This window comes from Suncus etruscus, chromosome 3 (assembly GCF_024139225.1).
Source record: "Suncus etruscus isolate mSunEtr1 chromosome 3, mSunEtr1.pri.cur, whole genome shotgun sequence".
Lineage (NCBI taxonomy): Eukaryota > Metazoa > Chordata > Mammalia > Eulipotyphla > Soricidae > Suncus > Suncus etruscus.
The window spans coordinates 67,820,034-67,832,452 of NC_064850.1; the positions used below are offsets into that span (position 1 = coordinate 67,820,034).

Genomic DNA, 12,419 nt, shown 5'->3' on the forward strand with positions numbered 1-12,419 from the left:
TCCAGACTTTCGCTGTCTTTTGAGAAGTTATGCCTGTCAAGGAATATCTGTCTGTGTCTTCAAAGAGGCGAGGGGAGGGTGGTTGGGAGGGAAGAGAGCATCAGGGCGCTCAAAGAGAAACTATTGACATCGGTGGTGGGAAATGTGCACGGGTGAAGGTTGTTATACATTGTATGACTGTAACTCAATCATGAACAAATTTGTATGGAAAAAAATTATTATGATCAACCTTGTAACCATGGTATGTAAATAAAAATTTTTTTTTAAATGGAAAGAAACGAAGCTGGAGCAGTAGCTCAGCAGTAGGGTGTTTGCCTTGCAAGTGGCTAGACTGTGTTCGATCCCCTGGCATCCCACATGGTCCCTCGAGCCTGCGAGGAGCAGAGCGATTTCTGAGCGTTAACCAGGAGTAACCCCTGAGCCTCACCAGGTGTGGCCCAAAAACAAAAACAAAAAATGAAAAAAAAATTGAGAGAGAGAAATATCTGTCTGTAGGCCTGAACATTATTTTAAAACAATGTTTCTGGGTCATGCCCAGCAGTGGGGGAGGAGGGTCACTCCCAGCAGTTCTCAACAATGTGAGTGCTGGAAATGGACACTGCTCCTACATGCACCCCACTCCAAGTTCTCTTCCTTGCTCACAGGGGAATCTTTATTAATGGCAGAATAGTATTGTTTAGACCCTTTTTCACTGAGCAGCGGGGCTCGCTAAGTGTTCAGGGTCTAGTTATTCCTGACTTGATGCACAGGGTGGATCAGGACACAGAATGTGGTCCCTGATCCTGAGTTACCACCCCTTTCCCACAGCTTCTTATTCAGGCTCTGCTGATAGGCAGTTAGCTTGAGTCCATATTCTGGCTATGGTAAATGATGGTGTGTTAAACCATTTTCATGTTTCTATACACTTCAGAGATTCTTTGGGAGGGGCATTTCTAGATAATTCTGAATCCCCATTTTTCTTTTTCGTTTTTGGTAATGGTGGTGGTGCTTCCCAGTGATGCCCAGGGTGCTGAGATTTCTATCCAATCTGGCAACATGGGGCTGAAGGTTTAATGTGCAGGCCCAGCAATATGGTGCAGTCAGGCAGGCAGCATGCTGGTCTGTGTGTATCATCTGTGAGATACTCAGAGAGGCTGCAGGACGGGGGAAAGGGCAACTTGCGGTGTCCTAGATGTGGTGCCAAAGGACTAAACTTGCAGCTTCACATAAGCAAAGCATACAAGCTCTCCCCTCCTAGGTTCTTATTAACTTTCCCTGTGGTGCTGGTGCTCAAACACAATTTTTCTTTTAAGATCTTTCGATACTGTTTTTCCAAATAACACAAATCCCTTTTCTCCACACCCTTGTCTTATTGACAGGACACTCTTGTAGGTGTGACTCGATGTGTTACAGTCCTGATCTGTATTTCTCTAATCGATTCAGAGCATTTGGGGATGTGTTTGTGGGCAGCTGTAAGTCTTCTCAGAAGTGTTTATTCAGGACTTGTTCCATTTTTATACTGGGTCACTGTAAGTATTTTCTGTTGTTGAGTGAGTCCTTTAGATTTTGGGTACTTTAAAATGATATGTGACATGCTACTATTTTCTCCCAACTGGGAAGGTAGTCTTTTAGTTTCTATTATTTCTTTTGTTGTGGAAGAACTACACAAACATTGTGTGATGGCTGGGGATTCCCGACAGCAGAGCCAGCAAAATATGCTCAGACACAGGCAGTATCAGAAGTCTCTTGTAGAACAGCCGCTCTACTGCCCACATCATGCCCAGCCCATGTAAAATGATCTAAAGTTTTAAGTAGTCCCACTGTTTTGCTCTAAATTGCTGCCTTGCAACTGGAGCTGAGGTTCCAAATGCATCCAAGTGTACCATCTGCTTTGTGCAGCTTGTGATTTTAGGTCTAAGAACCCAAAATGTAATCAATCTATCTTGAGTACATTTTTGTGTATGATTTGTTTCACTTTTGCAGGTGGCAGCCAGTTTTCCTATAGCCATTGTTGAAAAGGCCTTTTATTTTCTTGACAGTATGGTTTCACAATGTTTTTCTATCACACTGTGTGGTACTCAGGAGTCTTTGGTGGTACTTAGGAAAGCTGTATGGTGCTGGGGACCAAACCCAGAGTCCCTGTATGGAAATCATACACTCTAGCCCATAGAATCATCTTCCTTACTTTTCCATGTATAATTTTGGCTTATAACCACAGATAGGGAGATTTATTTTTACACCTTATTCTAATGCCAGTGATTTATGTGCTTGTAATTGCTGTCATGCCCTAACTATTTCTTTTTAAATTGGGTCACATCCAGTGGTTCTCAGGAGTTATTCCTGGCTCTGCACTCAGAGTTCAGGGAACCAACTAGATGGCATGCAAGAGATAGAATCAGGGTTGGCCCCATGCATGGCAAGTGTCCTCTCTACTATACTATGGTGACAGCTCTGATACAGGCTCAGTCAGGACCATATGGAATGCCAGGGATAGAACCTGGTTGACCATGTGCAAGGTAAATGCTATGCTATTGTTCCAACTCCAATACCATAGTGTTTTACTATTAGTTTACAATATAATTTGAAGCCAGGGAGTATAGCCTCCATTTTGGTTTTTGTTTCATAACTGCTTAGGCTATTTGTGTGTGTGTGTTGTTGTGTGTGTGATGCACTATATTATGCCTTAACTATTGGCAATTAGGTAGCACAGACTTAACCCAGGGCCTCACACATGTAGACAAGTACTTTACCACTGACCCACATCACTGGCCCTGATGCTCTGAGAATTGAGTTAGCTATGGGTTTGTCTACATGGCCTAGATTGAGGTATACTCTTCTATCACCTATTTATTGAATAGTTTTAAAAACCTCAGGAATGGGTGTTAAATTTTTTTATAAACATTCCCATTTTATATACAGTGATTTCAATCATTTTGCTGATTTTCTATATTATATACACCGAATCACTTTTTATTCTTGTGATGAATCCCACTTGGCCATGATCAATGGTTCTCTTACTGGAACTGGCTTGCTAAGGAACTTCTGGTTCAATTTGGTAGGCTTTTGTTGAGAATATTTGTAGATCAGAGATGTGTCTTTTGTTCTCTTTTTCTCTCTTTTCTGGCTTAAGAATTCTCCCTGATTTGGGGGAAGTCTGAGCAGAATGGGTATTAGTTCTTTTTAAGTTCTGAAGAATTTTGTTAGTGAAGTCATCTGATCCTGGGCTTTTGCTCTTAGTTGGTTTATTCCAACTTCCATAGTTACAGTTGAGCTGTTCAAGCTTTCTATTTCTATTTTCTATTTCTTGCTTTATTTCAATCTTAGAAGGTTGTAAGATTCCAAAATGTGTTCATTTCTAGGTTGCCCAATCTGCTGAACGAGCTATTCAATCTCATGTGCCTTCATATTTCTGCAGTGTCATCTGTATTCTCAAGCTTCACTTATTTTGGGGGGAAGCATACCCAGGCAGTGTTCAGGATTTACTCTTGGCTCTGTGCTTAGGGATCACTCCTGGTAGGACTTAGGGAGGGTCCTTTATATGGTACAGGGGAACTAACCCAGTTGGCTAGATGCAGCACAAGTACCCTAACTGTTATAATATTGCTTCAGCCAAGTGGTTTGATGCAAGGACCCAAGATGCTATGCCGATTCAATCTCACAGTGCTGGGGACATGGACGACTTGTCACTGTTTGGGAGGCATGAGGGCCAGACCCTTTGGCATTTAGAGGGCATCTAGGGCTGCACTCATCAATTTTTGGAAAAAACATTTGATCCCAGGTTTGGAACACCAAGGTCAGCTCAGAAAACATCTGCACTGTTTCTTCAAGTGATAACCTCAAAATTTTCTACTTTATTTTGGCGAAGAGTTTATTAAACTTATTGATCCTTTTACCAGCTCTTATTTTTACCAATTTTCTGCGGTGTCTTCTGGTTACTGCTTCACTTATTTTCACTATTGTTTACTGTTTCCTTCCTTCTGCTAACTTTAGGTTATTTATTCCTCCTTTTCCAGCTCTTCAAGTTTTAAGTTTTAAGGTTATTTGAAAATGTTTTTACTGATAAGGACCTGTAGTCTTTAAAATTCCTGGGGCTGGAGATTCACAGTGGGGAGGGTGCTTGCCTTGTATGTGGCTGACTCAGGTTCAATTCCTGGCACCAAATATGGTCCCTGAAGCACTATAAGGAATAATTTGTGAGTGCTGAGCCTGGGGTAACCCCGAAATATTGCAGAAAGTGGCACAAAAGTAAACAAGCAACAATTTAACTTTTCCATTAAAAAGCCCCAATAAGCTGGAGGGAGGGTTTGCTCCCAAACAGTAGTGCTCAGGAGGCCCCTTCCTTGCAAATCTCAGTCAACCAAGCCAAGAGGTTGCATCAAACCAAGTGGTTTGCCCAAGATGCTATGCCGATTCAATCTCACAGTGCTGGGGACCTGGACGACTTGTCACTGTTTGGGAGGCATGAGGGCCAGACCCTTTGTCATTTAGAGGGCATCTAGGACTGCACTCATCAATTTTTGGAAAAAACATTTGATCCCAGGTTTGGAACACCAAGGTCAGCTCAGAAAACATCTGTACTGTTTCTTCAAGTGATAACCTCAATGAATGTTTCTGCTGCATCCATAACTAATCTAATAGTTCATCTGTTTTTGTTTTTCTCTGGATAGTATTTTTTCCACTTATTTCTTCAGACCCAGGAGTTACTCAGAAACATGTTTAAACTCCTTATTTGTTTTGTCCCTGTTTTTTTTTTTTTTTTTTTTTTTAATGTGTGGTTTTTGGGTCACACCCGGCAGTGCTCAGGGGTTTTTCCTGGCTCCGTGCTCAGAAATTGCTCCTGGCAGGCACGGGGGACCATATGGGACGCTGGGATTCGAACCGATGACCTTCTGCATGAAAGGTAAACGCCTTACCTCCATGCTATCACTCTGGCCCCTGTCCCTGTTTTTTTATTGTTAACTTCTAATCTCACACTATTGTGATCATATAACTTCTACTCACATATTACAACTTAAATATGTATGTAAAATATTTGGCTTACGGGGATGAAACCCAGGTTGGCCGTGTGCTAGGCAAACACCCTCCTTACCCACTGTACTATCACTCTGGACCCCTTAAACTTTATTTTGTCCCAACAAATGATCTATCCTTGAGGATTTCCATGTGAATTTGAGAAGAAAGTTTATTCATTTCTTTGGGTGAGACATTTCTTTTTGACTATTTCATTTAATGCTGATATCATCATTTTCTTTTTTTTTGGTTTGGGTGATTTGTTTATTGCTGTACCTGGTATTCTAAGATCTCTATAGTTATTCTCTTTTGTACTTTTGGGGCCCCACTTGGCAATGCTGAGGGGTTACCCTGACTCTACACTCATTAATTATTCCTGGTGGGCTTGGGAGAACCGTATGGGATGCCAGGCATAATAATGGGTCAGCTGTGTCCAAGGCAAGTACCTACCTGCTCTATTACCACTTTGGCCCCCTCTATAGTTATTCTATTGCTTGAACTTGAGTGCTGCTAATAGTTTATTTGCATATTTTGGAATACCTGCTGTTATTCTTCCTTCTTGTTGGACTGATAAATTTTCTCCCATTCGAGGATAGCTGTTCCTTTAGTTCTGTATTGTTGGACTGGGACAATTCGCTCCAGGTTTTCACTCAGTTCTTATGCCTGGCATCCCATACGGATCAAATAACACTGAGTTATTTTCTCTTTAGTGGCCCCCATTTCCCTATGGTGGCATACTCACCCCCAGATGGCTCTCACAGCAGAGATCCTAACAGATGGGGGTTGTGTCTCATGAAGACCACTAACTGTTGCCTGCAGGAACTGCTGGATCAATTCAGGAGACATGGCGACAGTGAACCGACTGGCAGCCCAAAGTGCCCGGCCCAAGAGGAAAGGAGACACTAGAAAAGAGAGGAGAATCAGGGGCAAGATAACAACATTTCCCTTAACTTGCCCCTTTCCTTTCCCCATCTCCATCCCTCAATCTGTCACTAACTGTATATTATGTAGAAGAATATATAATTGAAAGACAAATACTACAGATAAAAACCATGTGTGCGGGGTAAGAGCAATAGCACAGCATGTAGGGTGTTTTGCCTTGCACGAGGCCAACCCAGGTTCAATCCTGGCATCCCATATGGTCCCCGCAAGCCTGCCAGGGGTGACTCCTGAGTGCAAAGACAGGAGTAATCCCTGAGTGCTGCCAGGTGTAGCCTATAAACAAACAAACAAAAACCCAAAAATGTAGACCTTGAATACTCTTCACTAAAAAGATTAAGCATAACTTCACATTCTTCATTCTTTAGTCCTTACCTGCAGGATTAGTTAGTCCTCAAAAGTCCAGTCTTTCCCATGCTTTTGAAACATTATAAATTCTAGTCATTATTCTTTATTTAAAATGTATCAACAGGGACCAGAGACAGTACCAGGAAAGGCACTGGTTGTATCCGTGGCTGACCCAGGTTTGATCAAGAAATTACATATGGCATTTTATTATTTTTTTTTCTTTTTTTGGTTTTTTGGGCCACACCCGTTTTGACGCTCAGGGGTTACTCCTGGCTATGAGCTCAGAAATCGCCCCTGGCTTGGGGGGACCATATGGGACACCAGGGGATTGAACCGAGGTCTGTCCTACGCTAGCGCTTGCAAGGCAGGCACCTTACCTATAGCGCCACCTTCCCGGCCCCACATATGGCATTTTAAGTCACTATGAGTGATCCTGGAGCATAGCTGAATGTGTTCCCCCCATCCACAATTATCAACAAGGTGCAGGGATGTGACTCAGTAGGCTGAGTGCCCACCAGTATATGTGAGACCATGGGTTTGAGCCCTGACAACCACATATTAACAACTACAATAATAAATATCAGTGAATTCCATATTCTATCAGAGACCTCCAATTTAAGATGACATTCAAAATACCCTAAGACTAAGTGACTCTACCACTAGCTATAATTTGCATGCAAGGCAAATGTCTCACCTTCATGCTATCTCTCCAGCCCTGGGAAAGCATTTTTAACCAAAGAATACACTGCGTTTACTGAGCTAAACAAACTAATGGAGTTGATGGCAGGTGTGAAAATTAAGAGACTGTAGGTTGTACTGAGGCATACCTGAGAGATTGAGGTCTGCAAGGATGACACTGGTGAGGAAGCCATGCATATCGAAATGGATCCTGCCATTTTTCACACTATCAGTGATGATGGACTTCACAGAGCCAAGGGCAAGCATGCAGGCCTCATGAATCTTCCACCTGGGAAGAAAAACCATGACAGTAAAAACCCACACTGCCAAGAGAAATGTTTGAGGAAGAGATTTCAGTATAATCTGAGCTAAAAAGTGGAACCATTTATCTGCTTTTCTAATCTAGACAGTTAAAAAAATTATAAATCTTTTTTTTTGTTTGGTTGGTTTTGGGCCACACAGGTGACACTCAGGGATTACTCCTGCCTATGTGCTCAGGAATCGCTCCTGGCTTGGGGGACCATATGGGACGCCAGGGAATTGAACTGCGGTCCGTCCTAGGCCAATGCAAAAAAAGGCAGATGCCTTACGGTTTTGCCACCACTCTGCAACCTCCCCTCAAAAAAAAAAAAAGAAACCAAAAAAATAAAACCAAGATAGTGTAGAGATAATTTACAAACTGAAAATAAAAACTGGAGAGATAAAACAGGGCTTAAGGCACTTGCCTGTGTGCAACTGATTCTAGTTCAATCTCTGGACCCTCGTGGTCCTCTGAGCACTGCTCAGTGACCCCCAAGCAGAGCTTTGAGAAGTCCAAGTGCATTGCCAGGTGTGGCCCCACATCAAATACTAGAACCTGGGGGCAGGGAAAAAAAAACAACAAAAAACAAAAAACTAACACCTGAAAATAGAACCACCATAAAAGTCAACTATTTCTGGTACTCATTTGAAGAAAAAGATATGTTCACTCTCACAACCACTGTGATATTACAATCTGGAAGATAAAGAAACTGTCACCTGTTATGAATGGGTAAAACATTGTGGTATTTACAAACAGTGAATCATCATCCAGCCATTAAATAAATGAAAGGGCCAGAGATAGCACAAGTGAGATCTGGCTGCAGCAGTCCAGCAGTCTAGACAGGGCAGGGTCTCAGCCTCTCACTCCAATAAGCCTGAATGGCCAAGAGCCAGGAGGAGTGCTCCACCCCAACTGCTTTGGCACCACCTAGAGCAGTGTTTTTCAACCACTATGCTAGGGCACACTAGTGTGCCGTGAGATATTGTCTGGAGTGCCGTTGGAAAAATCCAATTTCATCCTTAACAGTATAAAATACTTTATTAAGTAAAGTAATTATAAAATAATTTCTTTGTGTTTATTTGATTCCTATTCAAGAGAATTACTTTATATATAGTCACAGAGTTAAATATATATAGGCACAGAGTTAAATTTTTTAACATTTTCTTTTTTTTTGGTTTTTGGGCCACACCCGGCATTGCTCAGGGGTCACTCCTGGCTGTCTGCTCAGAAATAGCTCCTGGCAGGCATGGGGGACCATATGGGACACCGGGATTCGAACCAACCACCTTTAGTCCTAGATCGGCTGCTTGCAAGGCAAACGCCGCTGTGCTATCTCTCCGGGCCCTTAACATTTTCTTTTTTTTTTTTTTTTTGTGGTTTTTGGGTCACACCCGGCAGTGCTCAGGGGTTATTCCTGGCTCCAGGCTCAGAAATTGCTCCTGGCAGGCACGGGAGGACCATATATGGGACGCCGGGATTCGAACCGATGACCTCCTGCATGAGAGGCAAACGCCTTACCTCCATGCTATCTCTCCGGCCCCCCTTAACATTTTCTAATGGTGGTATGCCTCGTGATTTTTTTTTTTCCATAAAAAGGTGTGCCTTTGCACATAAAATGTTAAAAAAAAACAAAAACAAATAAACAAACAAAAAAACACTAGTCTAGAGGTATAAATCAAAACCAAAAATGTGGAGAGGCCAGAGTCATTGTGCAGCTGGGAGAGCATATGCCTTGCACATAGTCACCCAGCACCTCATATCTGCCCTGACCCTGCCAGGAGTGATCCCTGAGTACAGAGCCAAGAGTAACTCTTGAGTATTGCTGGGTGTGGCCCCCAAATTCAAAACAAAATCTCCCCAAACCAGATAAAAACATTATGGAGTAGTAAAGGAGTTCAAAAGTTACAAAGTAGGGGGCCGGAATAATAGCACAGCGGCAGGGCGTCTGCCTTGCACAGAGCCGATCCAGGATGGATGGTGGTTCGAATCCCAGCATCTCCCATGCCTGCCAGGAGCAATTTCTAAGCGCAGAACCCAGCTGGGTGTGGACCCTCCCCCCCCCAAATCAAAACACAAAAAAAGTTACAAACTAGGGGCTGAAGCAATAGCACAGTGGCAGGGCGTTTACTTTCTTGGATGGACTCAGGCTCAATCCCCAGAACCCCATATGGTCCACTGAACCTGCCAGGAGTAAATTATGAGCCCAGAGCCAGGAGTAATCCTTGAGCACCGCTGGCTGTGGCCCAAAAACCAAAAAATAATAATAATAATAATAATAATAATACTACAATGGGCCAGAGTGATAGCACAGTGGTAGGGCATTTGCCTTGTACATGGCTGATCAATCCCTGGCATCCCAAGCCTGCCAGGAGCAATTTCTGAGCACAGAACCAGAACCCTTGAGCACTGCAGGATGTGGCTCCAAACCAAAAAACTCAAAAACAAAACAAAACACAAAACAAAACAAAGTTATAAATGGCCAGGGATAAATTGTGAAAATGTATAATATGAACAGTTAATGGTTCTATATATTTGAAAGCTGATGAGAGAAGACCTTAAATTTTTTTTTAATCAGTGCCAAGTGGTAAGTATTCAGTTTCTTTCCCTTTTTTCTCAGGTCAGACTTGAACTCAGGGGCTCCTACTGGCTCAAGGCTTGAACCTGGTTTGAGGTTGGGGGTGCATGCACTCCACAAGGCTGAGTTCTGTCTCAAATATTAACCAGACATACTTATATAATTGCTCAGCAATACATACAATTATAGAAACCTTATTTGGTACACCTGCAACTTATCTAGTATTTATGTGTCAAACAAATCCTAAACAAAGAAAACACAAAAAGAAACATCAACAACAAAATAGAAGTTCTTCCTTTCAAGCATTTTTTTAAAAGGAGTAATTAAACCATTATTTTAAGATGAAAAAAAATGTTTTAAATCTGATGATCCAGTGGCCAAAGCCTGTTCTGACAGCTCCCTCTTACCAGTGCTCAGTGCCGCTGTTCTTGGTTTGCTCCGCTTCCTGCAAATGCCGAGTGGCAGCAGCAGCCAAGGCGGCTGCACTCTCGTTCTGGAAATCTGTGGCCACAGCCTGGGAGGAGACAAGGGGTTACAAACGTATCTGTGCACAGTAACTCGCAGATGGAGTAAACAAAACTCTCTTAAATACGCCTGTTAAGCCCTAATTAGGTATATTTAAAAACATGACCAGGGCCTCTAGTGAAATTAGAGCAATAGCTATATTTCTGCAGTGCTTAAGCATTACAAAGTTAACCAGATATTATTCCCTTTTTAAAGTTTTTGGGTCATAACCTGATGATAAAATGTTACTGCTGGCTCTACATTCAGGAATCACTCCTAGAGATGCTTAAGGGACCATATGGGATGCCAGGGATTGAAACCTAGTTGGTTGCATGAAAGGTAAGTGCCCTACTCATTGTACTATGGCCCTGTCCAGTTACTTATTTTGGCTTCATTTAGCAGAGTATATATGAGACAAGGCAGATTCAGTTTTTTTTTTGGGGGGGGGGGTCACACCTGGCTGCGCTCAGGGGTTACTCCTGGCTCTACACTCAAAAATCTCTCCTGCGGGGCCGGGCGGTGGCGCTGGAGGTAAGGTGCCTGCCTTGCCTGCGCTACCTAGGACGGACCCGCGGTTCGATCCCCCGGCGTCCCATATGGTCCAAGCCAGGAGTGACCTCTGAGCGCATAGCCAGGAGTAACCCCTGAGCGTCACCGGGTGTGGCCCAAAAAACCAAAAAAAAAAAATCTCTCCTGGCAGGCTCAGGGGACCATATGGAATGCTGTGATTTGAACCACCATTCTTCTGCATGCAAGGCAAATGCCTTACCTCCATGCTACCTCTCCGGCCCCAACAGATTCAGTTTTGAGTGACAATGCACCTGCTATTTAGTCTCTGGGAACAAATCTACTCTATTTAAACAGTGGTGATCTCTATAGAAATCTTAAACTTCAGGGGCAAAGTGATAGCACAGCGCTAGGATGTTTGCCTTGCATGCGGCCAACCTGGGATGAACATGGGTTTGATCCCCAGCATCCCATATGGTCCCCCGAGCCTGCCAGGAGCAACTTCTGTTTTTTTTTTTTTTTTTTTTGGTTTTTGGGCCACACCCGGCGTTGCTCAGGGGTTACTCCTGGCTGTCTGCTCAGAAATAGCTCCTGGCAGGCAAGGGGGACCATATGGGACACCGGAATTCGAACCAACCACCTTAGGTCCTGGATCGGCTGCTTGCAAGGCAAACACCGCTGTGCTAGCTCTCCGGGCCCGCAACTTCTGTTTTTTTGGGTCACACCCGGCAGCACTCGGGGGTTACTCCTGGCTCTGTGCTCAGAAATCACTCCTGGCAGGCACAGGGGACCATATGAGATGCCAGGATTCAAACCACCATCCATCCTGGATCGGCTGCATGCAAGGCAAATGCCCTACCACTGTGCTATCTCTCCAGCCCCAGGAGCAACTTCTTTTTTTTTGGTTTTTTGGGCCACACCCATTTGACGCTCAGGGGTTACTCCTGGCTTATGTGCTCAGAAGTCGCTCCTGGCTTGGGGGACCATATGGGACACTGGGGGATCGAACCGCGGTCCGTACTAGGCTAGTGCTGGCAAGGCAGACACCTTACCTTTAGCGCCACCGCCCGGCCCCAGGAGCAACTTCTGAGCATAGAGCCAGGAATAACCCCTGAGCATCTACAGGTATGGCCCAAAAAACAAAACAAAACAAAACAAAAACAAAAAACCAAACTTTTGAAGGATGATATAAAACTTCCACCCAACAGACAAAAACTGAGATTCCTCATAGAATTTCAGCCTAAAAACAATTTGACCTGGACTGGGGAGATAGCACATTGGTAGGATGTTTGCCTTGCATGCGGCCGACTTGGGAAGGATCTGGTTTGATTCCCAGCACCTTTATGGGCCCCAGCCTGCCAGGGGGCGATTTCTGAGTTGCAGAGCCAGGAGCAACCCCTGTGCACCGCTGGGTGTGGCCCAACAACCAATCAATCAGTCAATAAAAAAATAAAGTTTAAAAAAATAAAAACCGGGGCCGGAGAGATAGCATGGAGGTAAGGCATTTGCCTTTCATGCAGAAGGTCGGTGGTTCGAATCTTGGCATCCTATATGGTCCTCGAGCCTGGCAGGAGCGAT

The 12,419-nt window shown here is 43.8% G+C and overlaps 1 protein-coding gene across 1 annotated transcript in view; it reads right to left on the bottom strand.

The window, feature by feature from the left end:
- Positions 1–12,419, bottom strand: part of IPO9 (importin 9) — a 176,388-nt gene that overhangs the window by 129,115 nt on the left and 34,854 nt on the right. The window contains exons 12-14 of the mRNA XM_049770799.1: positions 10,238–10,344; positions 7,104–7,243; positions 5,732–5,891 (exon numbers count right to left, since the gene is read on the bottom strand). Coding sequence (XP_049626756.1) covers positions 5,732–5,891; positions 7,104–7,243; positions 10,238–10,344 — 407 coding nt within the window. The remainder of the gene's footprint in view (positions 1–5,731; positions 5,892–7,103; positions 7,244–10,237; positions 10,345–12,419) is intronic.